The sequence below is a fragment of the Plutella xylostella genome, chromosome 8 (genome assembly GCF_932276165.1).
Source record: "Plutella xylostella chromosome 8, ilPluXylo3.1, whole genome shotgun sequence".
Taxonomy (NCBI): domain Eukaryota; kingdom Metazoa; phylum Arthropoda; class Insecta; order Lepidoptera; family Plutellidae; genus Plutella; species Plutella xylostella.
Window position 1 is genome coordinate 1075100 of NC_063988.1, and position 20852 is coordinate 1095951.

General features: G+C 38.7%; 1 protein-coding gene across 5 annotated transcripts; it reads right to left on the reverse strand.

Moving 5' to 3' along the window:
• Positions 1–1522: 1522 nt before the first annotated feature.
• On the reverse strand, positions 1523–20775 carry LOC105390740 (6-phosphofructo-2-kinase/fructose-2,6-bisphosphatase). Of its 5 annotated transcripts, none has more exons than XR_007266565.1 (11): positions 20281–20775; positions 12257–12382; positions 11922–12082; positions 9496–9630; positions 8155–8415; positions 6442–6660; positions 5553–5641; positions 5091–5236; positions 4028–4155; positions 2931–3210; positions 1523–2403 (listed from the first exon to the last, which is right to left on the reverse strand). XR_007266565.1 is itself a non-coding variant. In XM_048622727.1 (10 exons), the coding sequence occupies exons 1-10, from the start codon at positions 20450–20452 to the stop codon at positions 2305–2307; spliced, it is 1536 nt and encodes a 511-aa protein (XP_048478684.1). In that variant the 5' UTR covers positions 20453–20774; the 3' UTR covers positions 1523–2304. The 5 variants fall into 5 exon arrangements, 3 of the variants coding, with proteins under 3 accessions (XP_048478684.1, XP_048478686.1, XP_048478685.1); XR_007266566.1 differs by having other exon boundaries at positions 2865–3210; XM_048622727.1 differs by lacking the exon at positions 2931–3210 and having other exon boundaries at positions 20281–20774.
• Between the last annotated feature and the right edge of the window lie 77 nt (positions 20776–20852).

Consider the following 20852-nt stretch of genomic DNA (forward strand, 5'->3'; position numbering starts at 1 on the left):
TAGTCCTTTACGCATATGGGTACCTAGTGTAATATGGCCACAGAATAATATCTATATGGCTGTGTATAGCTTACTTATGAGGGTTCCCCTCATCTCGCCTAATCTTCATTGCCCAAAACTCGTTTCGCATAATTCGTATGGTCCAAACGTTTTTGGCCGAATCATCACTTCGTCAAGACTTATGTCGCATAAGACTCGTTTCGCCTAAAATTCTTTTGGCACAATCTTAAAACACCTAAATCTCGTTTTCTCAAATTTATTTTCGTATAAGTATTATCTTGTTTCTCCTATTATTATTATAATAAATTATGTATTAGTAAATGTACAAATTGCGATATTTTTCTCTTACATCTCGGAAATCACGATATTGAATGATCAAAAGTGAATGGAATGACCATTATAATTACTTATTACAAACGCCATTAAATCCCATGGGATCGAAACCTAAAGATGTGTTAGGTGCACATGTTCGTCAAAGGGGCCGTCCATTAATCACGTGAGGCTCAAAGGGGGGGGGAGGGTTTACTGAAAACCTCACGAAACATCACGAGGGGGGAGGGGGGGTTCTCTTTAGACATCACGTGTATTAATTTTTTGTCAAAAATTAGGTATTTCTGAACCGATATTTTGGACGGTGCAAAAATTGACCTATATTTTTTCTAGTCAAAAATTGCATTTACATAGATTTCCAAAAAAATACACGTGATCCAGGGGGGGGGGAGGGGGGTTGGTCCCAAACCTCACCAAATATCACCAGGGGGGAGGGGGGGGTCAAAAAATGAGAAAAACGACCTCACGTGATTAATGGACGGCCCCAAAAGCAAAGCTGAGCGCAGCGAAGCGGAGTGGAGCGTTTTCCACATAGCGTAAACAATACAAGGCACCATTTTGCGCTATGTAGGAAAACGCTCCGTGTAGTTAAAGCCAGACGAATATTATTACTTTGTATAATAATATGCCATAGCATTATTAGGCTAAACAAGATTATGCGAAATAACTTTAGACTAAACGAGATTTATGCCATACGATTATCGGCGAAACGAGACTATGACAAAACGGTACTTTGCAATACGAGATTAGCCAAATAAATCTTAGGTCAAAATAGGTAGAACCTACTTATGAAGCTGACAAGATTGTCTTATTGCATAAAGTCGTTGCTGCTTTCAGACCTTATCGTTAGAGAACTTCTGAAACTATGCTTCTTGTTTCATACTATTTCATACACACGACACACATCCTTCTTATTTCCATGCATACATAGCACACATGTGACACCTGTGTCACTGTGTGCTATGTGTGATTCGTTACCACTGCCGCTGCTAGTCGAGTAGTGAAGGTACTAGATACGGATAGTGTCTTATACGCATTTAGGTCAAGTTACGTGATTCCTAGTATACATGTTGGTGTATGACTTAAGCACGCACTTCGGGTAAGTATGTACTTACTTATCTTTCTGCGGGTTCGAATATGGCAAGTCTCTGAATAGGTATGAATCAGGAGGTCGGGACAGTAAAACACATAATACCCACTTAAATTATACTTATAATTAAAATATTAATTTACAAATTACAATATACACTTTAATATACATAGCCACTTTGTATAATCTATTACATTGTATATTTTTATTATAATAAAATTGTATCTTATAATGTCAATATACACATAGATGAAAATGAGACAGTAGACTTAGGTACTTATTTGGAAATATTATAAAAATACAATGTGTTGTTGATGAATGACGAACGATTTAAAATTTATTCTGAAAACTATCTAATGTACCTATTTCCAAGCATAATTTTATGGCCAAACAGTCACAAACTTTTTTTTATTATTAAAAATATTGGTAATAAGTAGTTTTTACATTTGCCATACAATGGCAACACCTAACTTTTTTACCAGCGTGACACTCATTTCTCAGTCTCAATTTTCTTCGTTACTAAACCTTTACTTTTTTTTAGCTAGACTGTACAAGTTTGTGGCGTCACTGAGACTCGCGTTCGGGACACATCAACGGCGGTTTTGTATTAATCTAATTTTGTATTGGTAGAGTCCGACAACGATAACTTTTCAACACTATTATTTGTAATTTCTGACACTGATACGGACGTGTACTTCTTCCTAATGAATTTTGATATAATTTAAAAAAAAACTACCGTTTTCCCTTTGCGATGTTAACATTGTAACTCTAGGTGATAATTACAAACTGACGATTGACACAAGCCGTTTATGTATCGGTGCACACAAGCCCCAGTTAAATGGACTACTCATTCTTGAGCGGAGCGCGAGGAAACATAATTTAGATTAATGTGCTTTTTTTTCTTCTTTTTTGTCACCATTTATTTCTCCGTTAAGAAGCTCCATGGGGGGCGATGGCTGGCTAATGGGGGGCGCGGGGATCACCTGAGAAAAAAACATTTATTAGAAAATTTGTAAAATACTCAATGTGATGATAACAGAGATGATAATGATTGACTGATTCTGAAGGCAAACGTGTGGTAATAAAATTCCTGCTATAAATAATTTTATTACACCTCGAATAATTACAAGGCATAAATTATGGCATCAGTATGTTCATGGATATGGATAAGATAACAATGACAGTGAAATTTTATTGGAAAAGAAGATAAAACATTTCTAAACTAACACAAATTAAACCATCACATATCTGCCAGCGTATGCAGTGGCTTCTATATTAAATCTTTTATTGTAATAAAAAATCCCCATTTAATTCATATTAAGAGAGATTAATAGTTTCATTTTTTTAAATAAGAAATGCAAGTATGATGTGAAATAGAAGCTGTTATGGAGTATAAAATATACATAAGTATGAATATAATTACCGATAAACTATTAACTCTTACCCTTACTTAGACCAAAACAAAATAGACAAGCATTCCACCACCATTATTTATGTGTGTTTTAATTACTTGAGCACGTCGAGACTGCCAATCTTGTGGTAGAAATGCATTTTGAGGCCGCAAATTTAGAACCACTTCCCACGGAGTCCCAATAATAAATGAAATGTTTCATTTTGCCATGAAATGAGCTACTTCTATATTTAAATCTCAAATCCATGCTTGTCTATGCTCTAAGTTCTATTTATCTATGGTCTATAATCTATGGCACACCATCACATAATGCGTACGTATTGTTTGTTGGCTATTCAATATCTGTTTGTATTTCATTATTTTCGTCGCATTTTTCGCCCTGTTTGGAAGAGAAAATTAGTTTAAATTTAGGGTGAGTCAATATACATTGTGAAAATATAATTTAGAAATTTGTTTTGCAGGTGTAATACAGCTTATTTTGTACACTAAAAGTAAAGTGATCATTCACCCTCTAGCAAAAATTTGGGCGGAAAAATTAGCGGATTTTTTGTTATCCAAAAAAAGAATTTTCTCATATTTTTCTAGGCTATTAAACTAAAACCATGGCAAATCAAACTGACAGAGCATCGGCCCTCCGGGCCTGCACAGGTTACCGGAAAGACTAGTTGCGGAAGGCCGAAGACTGTTGCTGTGCCGTTTTTGTGTTATTTTATACTCACCTGTTATGTTAATATGTGTGTATGTATAAATATATAAATAAATAAGACCGTGTGTATAGTAGTGTGTGCTCTATGGTCACCGTGTGTATAGTAGTGTGTGCTCTATGGTCACCGTGTGTATAGTAGTGTGTGCTCTATGGTCACCATGTGTATATAAACGCTGGCTTGTCGAGCAAGCGTTCTATAGATTTGACGAATTTATCAATTGAATGTTCTACCTAGTTAATCTTTTATTCAATTTAAATTAATTAAAATTAATTTTATTAACTTATTTATACATTGTGTAATAATGATTATTTTTATAATCTTATAATTATATTGAGACATTATATCTACTGAAGGTAATTAATTATTGGTAATTGTAAATTATTATTATATTAATATTATTATATTAATATGTATTTAAATTTTGACATGTAATCGTAATATTATGAATAAATGACTTATGACTTATAGTAGTGTGTGCTCTATGGTCACCTGCGGCTTGGGGCGGTGCGTGTCGACGGCGGTGACGGGCAGCGTGATGTGCTCCTCGCGGCACCCGTACGCGACCGGGGTGAGCTTGATCACCGTGTGGAGGGGCACGTGTAAGTACGGCAGCTCCTCTGTGGGGGAGAGAGAGAGATATTTATTTATAGATGAAAACACAACGTTCATTACCGAACGAATATTTAAACTCCCCGACATTCAACACTAAAAGAAACATAACTTTTGAACGCTAAATTTTGATGAAATGGCTCGGGGTAACATTATGAACCGGAAAAAACTAAACGAAAATCGATTCAGCTGTTCGGGAGTTACGTTATCATTATCACAGACAGATACACAAACACACTGACCAGTAAAATTCATAATTCACCCCTTTGAGTCAGAGGTTAAAATAACAAGCTTCATCACCATTTTCGTTCTTGAAACACCCTGTACAACGTCTCACCGGCGCTCTTGTCGAGGAAGTAGGCCAGCAGGCACCGCATGACGGCCACGTTGCCCTGTGTCCTACTGTACCCACCACTGTCCTACTGTACAACGTCTCACCGGCGCTCTTGTCGAGGAAGTAGGCCAGCAGGCACCAGATGACGGCCACGTTGCCCTGTGTCTTACTGTACCCACCACTGTCCTACTGTACAACGTCTCACCGGCGCTCTTGTCGAGGAAGTAGGCCAGCAGGCACCGCATGACGGCCACGTTGCCCTGTGTCCTACTGTACCCACCACTGTCCTACTGTACAACGTCTCACCGGCGCTCTTGTCGAGGAAGTAGGCCAGCAGGCACCACATGACGGCCACGTTGCCCTGTGTCTTACTGTACCCACCACTGTCCTACTGTACAACGTCTCACCGGCGCTCTTGTCGAGGAAGTAGGCCAGCAGGCACCGCATGACGGCCACGTTGCCCTGTGTCCTACTGTACCCACCACTGTCCTACTGTACAACGTCTCACCGGCGCTCTTGTCGAGGAAGTAGGCCAGCAGGCACCACATGACGGCCACGTTGCCCTGTGTCTTACTGTACCCACCACTGTCCTACTGTACAACGTCTCACCGGCGCTCTTGTCGAGGAAGTAGGCCAGCAGGCACCGCATGACGGCCTGGTGGCTCACCACCAGCACGTTGCCCTGCCGCTCCAGCTCCATGATGACTGGTTCCAGGCGAGCTACCAGGTCTTCGTAGGATTCGCCGCGGGGGTACCTGAGGAGGGGAGTAATGTGGTGAGTAAATGTAGCATAGACTTTCACTATCATGGATATTGATTTAAATGTTGGTTACGTGGGTCTAAGCCACCTTTAAAATAATACCTCAACTAGCAATGCTGAATTGGGAAAATTCTGGATAGCTGTTAGAAAAGTGTGATTTGTTCATTTAACTGCTAAAGATGTATGCGTAGTGCTGCCCTCTAACGGGCGTTTCAGACAATATTATGTACTTTTTAGAAATTACTTCCAACATACTCTTCTCATTTACTCTTAAAATATTCTGTACGTTAAATAATGAAATGATCACATACCTATACGCAAATTTGTTGCCGTCCCGCGCGTTGAAATCTGAAGGGTACTTCTGTTGTATTTCCGCGTACGTCATCTCTTCACATATGCCCTGGAACAAACATACTTCATCATTATTAGCCTCACATTTATCATATAGGTCCTTAAATATTATGTAAGTATCATTGATCATCATCATAGGGAAATAGGGTTCGAAGAGTAGATTTCCACTCGGACCGGTCCTGTGAATCATTATTTATTGGAAAACAAAATCGAATCAATCAACTTTCTTCTTCTATCCTGCTATACTTATACTCCAAGGAGTCTGAGTCTTACAGCAACGCGTTTCCAACCTTCTCTACTTCGTTAAAAATAGTACGAGAGCTGGTAAAATTCACACTGAGTTGCGCGACTAGAAGAAGAAAAGTACATTCAGTTTCAGTGACATATGGAATGGCAATGGCAGCTGAAACTTTTTCATTGCTCGCTAGTGTAATAAAAACTCACCGAATCAATCTCATTCAACGCCTTCCACCGTTCCTGTGGCGCCTTAACATCCTTCACCGTCTGTATGGCCCTCTTCATCCACGAGGTCCACACGCGGAGCCCCGGGATGCGCTGCGTGTCGATGTAGGCCGCCAGCGCGCCCGGATAAGGCCTATGCTTACTCTATACGCCTCTGTTATCTACCAACTGATGCCATTCTGTCCAGGTCGTCCCGCCATCTCCGTCTCGGTCTAGCTGGGCTAGTAGCACGAGGCAAATGTTCTCCGTCGCGCTCGCTCTTATAGCTGCGCGATGTGAGAGAGCGCGATGCAAAATGTATGTCACGTCTTAAATGCGCCCCTTAATAGCCCTTATGCCCGTCGCTCGGCATCTAAGATACCTAAATATATCAAGAAAAACACTCACCGCATCAATCTCATTGAGCGCCTTCCACCGTTCCTGCGGCGCTTTAACATCCTTCACCGTCTGTATGGCCCGCTTCATCCACGAGGTCCACACGCGGAGGCCCGGGATGCGCTGCGTGTCGATGTAGGCGGCCAGCGCGCCCGCGTAGCGCCGCCCCCGCGCCGAGAGTTCGCTGTCTCCGCCGATCCGGCCTACTAGGTTGTATGTGCTTTCGCCGTGCTGGAAAAAGGAAAGAAAATGATTTTTTTATGGTCATAAAATTGTTGAGGCAATTTAAATAAATATTACTCCCCATTCGGTTGCTGTGTGCATGTGTGTTGTGTTTGGTGGTTGAGGATAACGACGTTTGGAAGTGAAAGCAAATAGGAGTATAAATGATAAACCTTCGGTTTTCTAAAAGGCCGTAGATCGGTTCTATGGAATCTAGGGGCTCATTTGTATTTTTCAACTAACTCTTCTGTTTTATGTCGTACCAGACTGAGCTGTAACTTAATTTTAAATATGCTAAATTATTAAACACTTTTATGATTTGTACGCGTACTTTTAAAATGTGTGTGCACAGTCGATCGACAAATAACATTAGTAGGTATAAAAACTTGTTACAAGTCCAATGCAGTAAAGAAACAAGATTGGTCCCTGTGTAGTTACATATAACATATTCTATTGATACAATGTCGTATAGTTGTATATCACGTGTTAGTGATTATGAATAATTAAAGATTATTAGCGCATAGGTACAAATCAGTATTGGATGGTAAACAAATTAGTTTGTGTAAGTTTACAAACAAGACACTTGAATATAAGATTACTATACTAATATACTCGGATTTGTTTTACAATTCGTCATTAAGTACATTATTGAGGCAGGTTTAGCAAAACAATCAAGAATGCAATCAAGTACTTGAAAACCCGATTTCGCTTTTGTTGAAGTGGTAAACATATATTTTTTGTTGTATTAAGCGTACTTTGAGCTGATATAGGTATATTGTATATTTATCCATACTATATATGTATATAATATATATATATATATTATATATTTATTTATTTATGTATTTATTGTATGTATTTATATGAGTATTTAATTAATAATAGTTAGTAAGTATCAATGTTATTCGGATATGTATTTTTCTTTTAAAAATATTATTTGTAAATACACCTTGTAAATGCCCTTTTCTATGTTTAGTTCTTTTCTTACAACGGTTGTCTGGAAGAGATCGCTTTTAGCGATAAGACCGCCATTTGTGCATCTCTGTTATTTAAGTTAGATTTAAGTTTTTTTTATGGTGTGCAAATAAAGATTATTGTATTGTATTGTATTGTAAACATGGTAAATTGTTATTAATATTGTACGATGAGTACCTAGTAGTACTCGTAGTAGGTATAAGCCCCGCAAATTAATAATGCGCCTTACTGCTTGACATTAGTTCACCGCAAGCAATAATGTATACTATCAGCGACGATCTCGATAAGGAAATTTGCATAATAAATACGCACACTATCTAGATATATGTTATGACAACGTCAAACATCAGATGAACTAGCAACATGGGGACTTACGGTGTCTTAAGAAATTAAATCTATTGCTATCCTGCTCAGTCAGTATACCGTCAAAGCAAGAGAGCAATATATTTAATTTCGTTTGAATGTTTGGTGCAAGTCATCCTTAGTACTTTTCTACTAGTTATACTTATACTATACTATTTTACTCACCCTGGTCAAATATATCGTCCGCGGCACAATATGTATATTCATCAAATAGTACACTATCCGGCTCTGTATATGCCCTTCATGCTTGTGCACGACCACCTTCTCTCCCGTATCAAATATCTTCATGAAACTGAAGTCCGACTCGCTGGTCTCATCCAGGGGTTCGTATTTCTCCTTGTAGTGCTCTATTCGGAGCAGGAAGTCGTTGACCACGTTCTCTGTGTTTTGGATGTTGGTGTAGTCGGGACTGCTTACTTTCACTTCCTGGAACGAATGGGGTGGGTTAGGTTTGTGGGTTGTCTGGGGTGGCGAAATTTCTTCATACAGTAACTAAGTTCGTACGAAGAATATTTATTATTTGTAGGTACAATACTAGTAATGTAACTCGGTAATATATGAAGAACAGGGGGATGTAATGTTTATGCTGGATAGCAGACGTTGGTCAAGCATAGTTTAAGATTAAATACAATGACATATGGAATGTGCGCAGCATATTTATTACACATACGCAACCGAATGTGAATTCTACTGAACACGACCGACATTAGCGTAGAAGAAAATCCAGCTAGTAAAGTAGAGATGGAGGATTTTGGACTGCTTATTAATATCACCGTTTTTGGGTTTTAGACTACGCTATATGACTGCTATAGAAAGTCTGTTCATGAAGTTTCTGTAATAGACATTTCTTCAGGTAGCATTACCAACATTACCAACTAAAACACAAACTAGGTATTTTAATTCTATCTCAAAATCAATTATACGCTAGCACTACAATAAATGTATGCAGCTTAGTCATACTTGGTCATTTTGCTCAGTTGAAGTTTTGACCTGAAGGGAAAGAAACGAACAGACATCAGACTCGATAAGACTACGTTGGAACTCGCAAGCTCAAGAATAAATAATATAAGGATTTTTATTAGGGAGGGATAATAATTTCTACCTACAAAAAAAAAAACTTTGAGGCAGTGCGTAACTCACAATCAGCCTACAAAATTGGTGCATTTCATGCCCAAACTGAACTTAGAATTATCAAACATGATATCATAAGAAGTCTACAGGCTAATAATGGTTGTTAAATCAGTCTGAATATTCATCCATCAATTCTAACGACTAACAGTGACTGACCAATGTAATATTTACTACTTTAAGCTATAAGTACAGCACACAGACCTAAAAGCCCGTTTTTTAAACGGTTCCTCAACAGTCGAATGTCCTGTCAATAGCGTTCTATTGGGTACTCGTATTGGGTGGAGAATCGACTGTTGGGGAACTGTTCAGAATCTGTTAATTTGTTATGTGAGATTAAAAAACAGAAGATAGATTAAAATCTCCAACGCCACTGACCATAATGTTCTGCTCTATGATCCTAGGGTCGTCACAGACTGACTCCACAAAGAACAGCTTGAAGCCCATCTTGTGCACCACGATGTCGCGGATCATGCGCCGCCGCTCCTGCGTCGAGTTCGTCGCGTCAAACACCTGTGAAGAAGAAGTTACTGGTTATTATTCTGAAGGAGGGATTCAAATGAGGTTGCATAGTGGTGGTCTGTTTTGTTTTGTTTATGGATTTGTGTTCGACATACCTAATAAAAAATCTAGGGTGTGCTGTATTCAAGTAATATTGGGTCAGCAGTGGGAGGTGAAATGTTCATTTCAGTAGTGGTTGGATGAGGAAGGCAGAGGGTGCTTGTTGGGAAAGGCTTATTTCCATCGGTAGCAGAGCACAAGGCGGGCTGATGTAGATTGATTGAGTATCTCGTAAACATACAGACTTCAAAACATAGTTGCCTATTTACATAATAATACAATGATCTTTTAAGCTCTGGACTGTGGCATAGAGTAGGATTTAATTTATATCTAATAAATAGGTATCAAACAAAATAGGCTAGAGAAATTGATTATCTTGGCAACACGCAAAAAAAAAAACAAAAGAGCGCGAAACTTTTTCAAACGTCATCCACCACAGACTACAAAATCTTTTTTCTTTTTGTCACCCCTACACGGCACTCACGGCTACTTCACCTCCGCGCGCGAGCCACTCGCACACGTCGTGCAGCGCGTCCAGCGCGCACTGCTGCCGACTATTGGAGGCTAATCAAGATGACGACGGTGATGATGATGATGATGATTACGGTGTCTTGTACGCAGACTTGAAAACATAATTTACTATCTACCTATACCTAACATATGTCGCATCAAAGAGCAGAATATGTGCCACATATTAACCAATGTTAAAATAGGCTGTAGTAATAATTATCTTTACACCAAAAGATGTTAAAAAAAAACTTTACTAAAAACAAAGAAAAGAGCGGGAAACTTTTTCAAACGTCATCCACCACAGACTACCCTAACATTTTTCTTTTTTTTTGTCACCCCTACACGGCACTCACGGCTACTTCACCTCCGCGCGCGAGCCACTCGCACACGTCGTGCAGCGCGTCCAGCGCGCACTGCTGCCGGATCGCCATGGCCTCCTTGTTGTCCGCGCGGACTTATCCTAACTAATCCTAAGTATCCTAACTAATATATTATAAATGCGAAAGTAACTGTGTCTGTCTGTCTGCCTGTCTGCCTGTCTGTCTGTCTGTTACTCTTTCACGCCAAAACTACTGAACGGATTTGAATGAAATTTGGCATACATACGGTCTAGACCCTGGGAAAGAACATAGGCTACTTTTCATCGCGGTATTCCCACGGGAAAACTTTTTAAGGCGAAGCGTAGCTCGCGGGAACAGCTAGTTTCATATAATAGTGTCGTATCAAAGAGCAGAATATGAGCCACATATTAAAATAGGCTGTAGAAATAACTATCTTTGCATAAACAGATATAAAAAAAAAAACTTTCCAAAAAAATAAAGAAAAGCGCGGGAAACTTAAAACGTCACCACCTCATCACAGACAACAAGATCTTTTTTGTCACCCCTACACGGCACTCACGGCTACTTCACCTCCGCGCGCGAGCCACTCGCACACGTCGTGCAGCGCGTCCAGCGCGCACTGCTACCGGATCGCCATGGCCTCCTTGTTGTCCGCGCGGACTTATTTCATATAATAGTGTCGTATCAAAGAGCAGAGTATGAGCCACATATTAACCAATGTTAAAATAGGCTGTATAAATAATTATCATTACATAAAAAGACGTCAGAAAAAACTTTACTAAAAAACTAAGAAAAGAGCGCGAAACTTTTTCAAACGTCATCTACCATAGACAACAAAATCTTTTTTCTTTTTGTCACCCCTACACGGCACTCACGGCTACTTCACCTCCGCGCGCGAGCCACTCGCACACGTCGTGGAGCGCGTCCAGCGCGCACTGCTGCCGGATCGCCATGGCCTCCTTGTTATCCGCGCGGACTTATCCTAACTAATATTATAAATGCGAAAGTAACTGTGTCTGTCTATCTGTCTGTTACTCTTTCACGCCAAAACTACTGAACGGATTTGAATGAAATTTGGTATACATACGGTCTAGACCCTGGGAAAAAACATAGGCTACTTTTTATCCCGGAATTCCCACGGGAAAACTATTTAGGGCGAAGCGAAGCGCGCGGGAAGAGCTAGTAATATATAATAGTGTTGTATCAGCAGAATATGTGCCAAATATTAACCAATATGTTGTAGGCTGCGTAAATAACTATCTTTGCATAAACAGATGTAAAAAAAAACTTTCCAAAAAACAAAGAAAAGGGCGGGAAACTTTTTCAAACGTCATCCACCATAGACTACCCTAACTTTTTTCTTCTTTTTTGTCACCCCTACACGGCACTCACGGCTACTTCACCTCCGCGCGCGAGCCACTCGCACACGTCGTGCAGCGCGTCCAGCGCGCACTGCTGCCGGATCGCCATGGCCTCCTTGTTGTCCGCGCGGAAGAACTCGTGCGACGTGTAGGCGGTGGTCGCGTGCCGCCGGTACTCGCCCAGGTTGAATACTGCAAGGAGGTTGCATACGGTTACTAACCATAGACATTACTAGTTATTATTCTGTGTCATAAAGTAAGAGTTTCAATAAATTGCAACATGGAAATTAGTGAAAATAATCAGCCTTCTGAAAATAAGGGACAATAAAAATTCATACAATGATATTTTAATTAAAAAAAACATACCTCTAGTATTGATCCCAATCCAGTTGAGATACCTGGAGAGTTTCTTGGATATGTAGGTCTTGCCGCGCGCAGGCAGCCCCACCATGGCTATCACGTGCGGGATATTTACATAGTTGGCTCGCTCTCCTGGAAACAAACAATTATTGTTATTAGAAGCCCTATCATTTTAATTTCATGTAACTGAAACTAGGCATATCTATTATCTATAGTGATTTGTAATGCTTAAAATAAATCACTGTGGACTAAGTGCAAATGGTTTTATCTTTCTTTGTATTCTGTTTTTCATAATGCTGAACAAAAACATGTATTATGTACATTTTGGAAAATTAAGTAACCTCTCCAATTGTGCTAAAATACTTTGGTATTGAAAAGTTATGTTCCTATGCATTAACATGTATAAGAAAAAAAATATTTAGACCAGGATTACCTGTATTTAACAGCACTAAACTGACTGTTTAGAGTGACTACCTTTAGATCATCATCATCATCATCAGCCTATAGCAGTTTACTGCTAGACATAGGCCTCTCCCAAATCATGCCATCTATAGCTTTCCTAACTATATTTAGTTAGATAGGTAGTAAAACTGTTATACTTTACAAGCATAATTAATTATGATTTTGTAAAACATGCATGATAATCTTTACAAATTATTTGGTGAACCTTTTATTTGTAAAATATGTAAACTACCAGTAGTTTCATAAACTTGGTAGGTACTTATTTAAATTTTAAAAGGTTAGATCAATGAAGACTATAAAAATGAACTCACTCAACTTTTGTCATAAACAACAATAAAGATAAAATTCTTATCATTGTACATAAATATACCAATTAGATTTACTCCCTATTTAATACTCAGTTATTTTCCAGAATAAAGGTTATAAAATCTCTTTCATCATCCTTTGTAATTGAGGATTTCAAATGGTATGCAGGTATGAAATATGATACTGTGGGGCTTTACTCGTGTAAGATATCAATTTCAGTCAGATATCGTCCACTCAATACTAGTTAACAGTGTTAACACCCATAAGTCAAGAGCATATTTCATAACGAAACTACTAAGATAAAATGGATAATTTTACCGAAGCCAATGTAATAATAACATGTCATAACGACCGTCCTTCAAGTGACAAAATGACCCAAGATTGATTATCACCGAAATTTGCCACATTTCACAAAGAAAGGATATCCACGAACCGTCTCCAAAGAACTGCTTGTTTAAGTATTTCCATCCTTCGGCACGGTTTTCTTCGGTATCCATTTTCTTGTGATAGCAACACGGTTTATGTTAATACAAGAGAAATGGACACAAAACTGATAATTAGTTGAATTTTGATTAATTTAAGTTGCCGAACAAGAAACCGACGTTCGCCGTCGCGAGAAGCTGTCAACTGATTTTGACGTTGACAGATAATTCTATCTTATCTCTGCTTTTCATAGACAAACAAACAGAGGAAGGTGTGTTCCAAAATCTATCCAAATTTGATGGAAATTATTATTCTGAGGAGCGTTATATTTTCCAAGATTGATATGGATGGGCGTTTTGTTGATAAGAGTGATGGTATGGTAGCTCTACGGGTCCAGCATCCATTTCCCACGCGGGACGCTGGTTCCAATCCAGTGTCAGAGGCAGTACTAATAATTTATTTGATTATATCGTGAGTGAAGAAAGTGCAAACCTGCATGTGCAGAAGTAACTAACTACATAAGTACTTAATGAAACCTCTATTACAAATTGGAAGCGTAGTCGAAAATGAAGATTCTATTCGAGTGAGCCACATGGGAACTAGTTCAAGCGCCCGCTTCTCACGCAAGAGATGCGGGTTTGAATCCCGGCGCTGACATGTACCAATCAGTCCTTTGAATTTAAGTACAATGTATTACCATCGCTCTTACGGTGAAGGAAAACATCGTGAGGAAACCTGCATATCTATATTTAGCACATCTAGATATGTAAACCCACCAACCCGCAGTGGACCAGCGTGGTGGGAAATGGTCCAAGCTTACGAAGGCAGTTTAGTTAGACCTAGGGGATATGCACACAGGTTCCACTCGAGAGAGCCAGGTGCAGGTACTTACTCCCCCACAGAGAATAGAATAGAATACCTAGAAACCTTTAGGTACCTATCTAAGCCTATACATATCTTAAGTACGTAGCTACTGCACTAACTCGAATGATCACAACATGCCACTTCGCAGATAACCTTTTACAACTTCTATATCTATGCATTAACGATAGCCATTAATTAAACTATTCACAATTTTCCATGCCTCTACGGACTACTTATATGTAAAATAATAAGTAACCTAGTTACTTACACAGTGCATAACTGAAATGCTCAAACTTTGTATTTTCTCCTGACTATTGCTACCTACAAGCTTTGCTTCAACTCATAGAGGTCCAAGTTTGAATCTCCAGAAGATAGTCATTTCCGAAAAATACTGAACAAGAACCCTCGTCTCGTCGGCACAACAGCGCATCCCGTCCTCCTAAAGGTTGTTTGGCAGATATGTCATAAGACCTTATTCTTGTAGGTGTACAAATAAACAGTATTACAGTGAAAATATTAATGAGCCGTTTTCCTTGACAGCTGTCAGTTGAGCTTTTGGGTAAGCCGATAGATGGCGTGAAAACGCAGTGTACCAACTGTCAAAAATTACATAGAGAGCAAAGAGTACTAAACTCAGAATAAGAACTCACTAGTTGTGATTAAATGTCGGGTGGTAGCGCGAGCCATCCTTCCGAGGCTCAGACTGCATGTGGCGGGAGGGAGGAGGAGCAGATAGCTCAACTACAACTCAATTAATACAGGAGAAACACAAGGAAACTGAGAAAACTTGAAAAGAACGGCTGTACACACAATCGCACTGAACGCTGAAGCAACAGTGACATCGACATCATAGAGAAAATAATACTACAATTCTACCTACCTATAGTGCCACAATCTTATCTGTTCCGGTGGCGACATCGCTGTGATCGAATCCAGTGTTGCTTTCGATTAAATTTTGCCTATTTCTGGTTTAAACGACAATGCATTTCTGCTGTTACCTATTGTAATAATTAGGTACATTCATAAGTATATTACTATAGATAAATCAAAATATAGGGTCGATAGTAAATGAAAGTTGATATAATATATCAAACGACATTTGTTTCAGTGTAGTTCTGATTATGTTCTGCTTCTGATATAGGAGATTAAATTTAGATTACAATGCTATAGGTAATATATGTGGGTCGTGGGAATAACGAGATAGATAGACTTAAAAAAAACAATTAATTAAGTATTATTATTATTTTTGAACACTTTATTTTACATTTTCTAAAGTAACAAGAAACAATAGCATACAATGAAAATAAATTCAGACAGTGTGCAAAGGCTAATACATCATCATCATCATCATCTTGACCCATCACGTCCCCACTGCTGGGGCACGGGTCTCCTTCCAAAGGCTAATTGCCAAAAAGCTATTTCTTTCAGCCAACTCTTGATTGGTTGGGAAAACAATGACATGTCATAAATCATCATTATTTCGTCTAAAATCGCAGCAGGTGCGCGAAATTCTTCTTGGTATACTGCCTAAGATTTAAAGTATCATGTCATGTCATCACACCTGTAATAAAAGAAAAATAAAGATTATATAATTTTCATCACGACTCATCCCGTCCCCACTGCTGGGGCACGGGCCTCTCTGGAAAATATTACATAAAATTACATGGAGTATATGGGTAAAATTATTCGTCATATTTGGCAACACTAACCTGTAGCCGCTGCAACTCGTTCTTCCAATTTTTCAAACGGAATTAAAGGCGCCTGAATACGTTATTCTTCCCGCATAAAAGCCAATATATATAGTACTACTTTTCTTGCATTAAATTACAGCGCTTTTGGTAGTATTTCACCCAGAAAATCACAAAACAAATTAAATAACAACAATTGAAATTGACAACTCAAATAACGCACAGAGTATGAAATGACGTTTGACAATGACGTTTGGTTAGTTGCACATTTTGACCACCGGAACAGATAAGATTGTGGCACTATACGTCACTTTCACATTTCGTTAGCCTCACAGAATAACATATTGTGATCTGAGTGTGTTCTGAGGGTTTGAAAGTTGGTACAACCCCAGACAACGCCATCTATTTCTCCAAAAAGGAACTTTTTTTTTTTTTTAACAAACGCCTCATTCATTTAATTAATGTTTGAGGAACTAAAATTTTCAGGAGCCTGGCACCATTACAAAAGAAACATAAAAGTCATAACAATTGTTTATGGCAATTGGTAGTTGGCCTCGGTTGGCTGTTATTTGAATTTTCTTATTAATTATAAGGATAATCTAGATAAAAGCAACCATTTACGCATGATTGAATTAGGGAAATGGCAGGCAAAATTTCAAGTATCAAAGTCGGTTATGTTTCGCGAGTGTTTCGCTATATAGGGTTGCTAGTGTTGCTACATGAAAGATAGCAGTGCCCTCATTTAATTTCAGGACTTTATAGTTTCACTGTAAGTACCTATAACTAATAATAATATCGTCTATCTATCTATCGGTCCATTTCGATGTTACCTAGTTATCATCATTGGCCACGACATAAGAGGTTTGTGCGCATATTTTCCTATGGCTGTAGAGTCCTATTGCAGCTCGACACCTTCTGCCACAGAGATCGCAAGTGTAGCGTGAGTCTGCAGACGCATTACCTAGTTATAAATTAAGTATTCATGCATTGTAGTCATAATAAATACCTACCAAATTTATAGAAAGATGAGATAGAAGAGAAGTCAAGTTATTTAAAGAAGATCAAAGCCACACAACAACATAACACAAGCACTTGTTGGGTTTCCAAGCTTATCGCTGCTCTTATCTCATAATAATAACACTTTAAATTATTTGGTCCTCACGCATTGCTTTGCTTTCATATTTTTAAACTAATCGAAAAAGAAACGAACCTCTGAAGCTGAATTTCATACCTAGGTACGTATACCTACCTACTTATAGCCATTGATTAAAGTGATGTTAACAACTTCTAAGCTGTGAATCCCGCAGTACACCTAATTCTAGTTCGAGAAACTTCTGTTCCTACTAAGTATCTAGATGTATAATACCTAAGTGCTTACATCTCGATGTAGGTATGTCGCTGTGTGGGCTATCTCAGCTAATGCTCTATCATTTCCCTGATGAGACGACTTTGTAAGATTTTTTTATCATCTCTACTAGCCAGGCGTGTGTTTACCAAGTAATAAGTAGATGGGTGGTAGAAACTGGGTCTTGTCCAACTTGATTCCTACTTAAGTAATTTTCTACAATACCTATAAGTAGGTAAGTCGTAGCAATATGCACCTAGTTATTTTGGGCCAAGCTATGCTCTTTCTTATAAATAGGTACTTAACTAATTAAGTACTTACCTACTTTTTTAAAATTAAGTATAACACGTATAGATAGATGAGCTCAAATAAGGCTCATACAGATACCTACACTTACTTCGTGTTATTGTATGAGCCTATATTTATATATATACTTACAGTTAGTGTCTAACTAAAATAAGAGATTACGGTCCAAAAGTGGGGTCGATAAACTAACGTCAACGAACCACACTCCACATAACATGGAGCTATTGTTTCACACAGTTTATCATTATCATGTCATGTCAGTAAGCACGCGCCAATATTGTGCAGAGTGCTGAGAGAGTGTTTCATTGTTTTGTTTCAGATTATTCGGTTGCCAGCAGTAATCTGTGTTTTTTCTTTATAAGTATAAGTTTCTTTTTCCATCGTCCTGTATAGCGCACTATGTTAAATGCTAACCCATCCTCATTCTTATTTCAAACAGAAAATCTTTTTTAATCGAATTTATTTTTAATTCGTGCCGTTTACCGGCCAGTGTTCTAGCCACCCACGGAGGATTATAATAAGAAGTTTACGATGGTAATGACCTTGGCTTTGCAGCGGCAATGTGGGTCAGTCAGTCAGGCGGCTACAGCGTGGCAGCTGAAGGATTAGCCGCTTCAATAGCTATGGAGGAACAAATCGTTTATAATCTCTTTATAGATCCAGCTTTGTATTTTACGTTTCAGTAATTTTAATTTTTTATGGATCTTTTTACCTAGATAAGTACATACTTATTGATTTGTTTCTCCTACATAGTTACTTAATTGGGGCTGGGCAATTTCACATTTTAATAATAAGTACCTACATATTTTAAACCATTCACAAAATTATAAGGAAGCGAAGCGTACTACACTAGTAGTATCGACCGTTATGTCAAGGATATGTAACTAAGTAACTATACTATATAGTTACCTACGTTTGTTTCAATATTTATAATAATAATTAGGGCAAATCATAGATTGACGAGACCGGACGTAGGTATACAGAAAGTTACAGCCACTTACTTAATTGTTTTTTTTGAGGTAAGCAAGTTTAATTAGTTAAAATTCAGAACGCTCTCGAACTTGTTACGCCGAGGACAGATCGTTACACAAGGCCTAGGTCTAGCCTTTGGTCTGACTGTGGATGAACGTATGTTTATGATTAAAGACTAAATAAATATACGTAGAGATCCTATCTACCCATGTGAATTTTTTGTTTAAGTTGAATTCCTACATAATTATAGTAGAGTCTACTACATACACACACCACAATAAGGTGACTAATATCTCTCCATGGACTGCGCACGTGTCACGTGATATCAATGATCGTTGGACGTTGACTGCATGTAAATAATAATAAGCTAGTTTAGTTGTACATTAGTCATTTATTTACCTCACTGGTTACAGTGGGGTCAGTCTAGCTAACGAATTTCAAAGCGGTGCTGGGCTAACCACGCTAACAACGACTGCATAAAAAGTATAAAACGTACGATTGACTGAAAGCTCTCGCCCCGTTGATTCAATTTTGGTAAATCTTAAGAGTAACTCGCGGTTACCTGTAAGTACTTCAGTGCCAATTTCTCCATAGTGGGTTAGAGCATAACCAGGGATTATTGATTGATTTTGACACATCTGTCAAGAATTGAATAAGGAGATGACGTATAATTGATCAAACTTTCCCTGGTTATGATTTAACCGACTATTGTGAAATTCACCCCTATGTGCTAGTATACCACTTTTGCAACACCCTGTATATTAGGAATTATGTACTTATTCGTACCTATGTAAACATGTATACATGGAGGTAAAGTTCTCTTTTATAAAAAATATTTACTTATTTAAGTTTTTTGTAATTACCTGCTCCGTAATTCTATAAACCTACCTGTAACTGAGAAATAGATAGGTAGGTGCCTAACTAATTAGTAGGTATGTTTAATTATTCATAAAATACATGACCTAGTCAGCGAACATTAGGTAGAGGTCCCAAACCTACTTAGTAACACAACATGTAGTTTTGTGCCGTTTATCTTATCAAAACGTAAATAATTCTTGCAAACGATGAGAAATAACTAACCAATGATAGATATGATTCAAACAAGAGTTGCAAAATTACAATGATAATGATTAACAGTAATAAACACGCTTGTTAACAAAAATTTCAATCAATAACAGTTACAGGCACAAGTTTTCTGGAGTAACTATAAGTATATACTTACTTAGTTTATTTGATGTTTTAATTTTGGTTTCCATATTCATTTATGGTAAGTAAGTACTTATACTTATGTAAGTAAATAAATCTAGTGATAGCTGGCTAATTTCAGAAAACTCTACCAACTTACGCTACGATTGTAGGTGCTACGTTTAAGAAAACACACATTAGCCGACTAACCGGTGCATTATACCATGACCGTATACTTGACATGGCCATTAATAACTTATTATTATGTTAAATATAACTTAATAAATCTGTTATTTATAGCTTCATAATTAAATACCGGTTTCAGTAGCTCGTGCACTCGACACAAATAGAAATAGAATTTCCGAACGCTCGCTGAGAAAAAGCGCAATCCGGTTTCTGGGAATGATCTATCCGGGAACCACGGCATCACTACTCGCGCGCATGGCCGCCGTATTTATACTCTGCATTCATTCACTCACCTCGTATGGGGAAGGGCTTGGTCATGATGGTCTCCGTGGTGGGCGGGAGCAGCCGCTTGGTCTCCGGAGACATCACGCTGGGGCACTGGTTCAGGTCATGCTTCTTGCTGTCCGAGTGAGCGTTCGCGGCGTTGCGCAGCCGCAGCGACGGGGAGCCGTTGGGCACGTCCATCTGTGCCGGCTACCGAGACATCACTGAACAGAACACAGATATCAGCTGATAATTGTCAAGATGTACTGACGCACGACACCTAGTGCCGTCTTCTTCCCTCGCACTGGTTGATTGCCGCTGCGCAGTTCAATACTAAACGGATTCCTCGATAATCCGTATAACACACTGATTGTCCGATGTCTAAGGTCACTATCAAACTGTCTGTCTCCTTTCTTCGGCGCGGATGTGAAAGGGACGGCGGGACGCGAGAGATAGCGGTTTTTTACTGGAGTGACTCGGAGGAGCACCGAGCTGGCTCGAGTCAGGAAGTCGACTGAGCGCATTTCAGGCAGATTGCCATGAGTCGGAGAGTAAACATGTCTGCGCTATGTTAATCATATGCCGGCGCGATATGACGTGA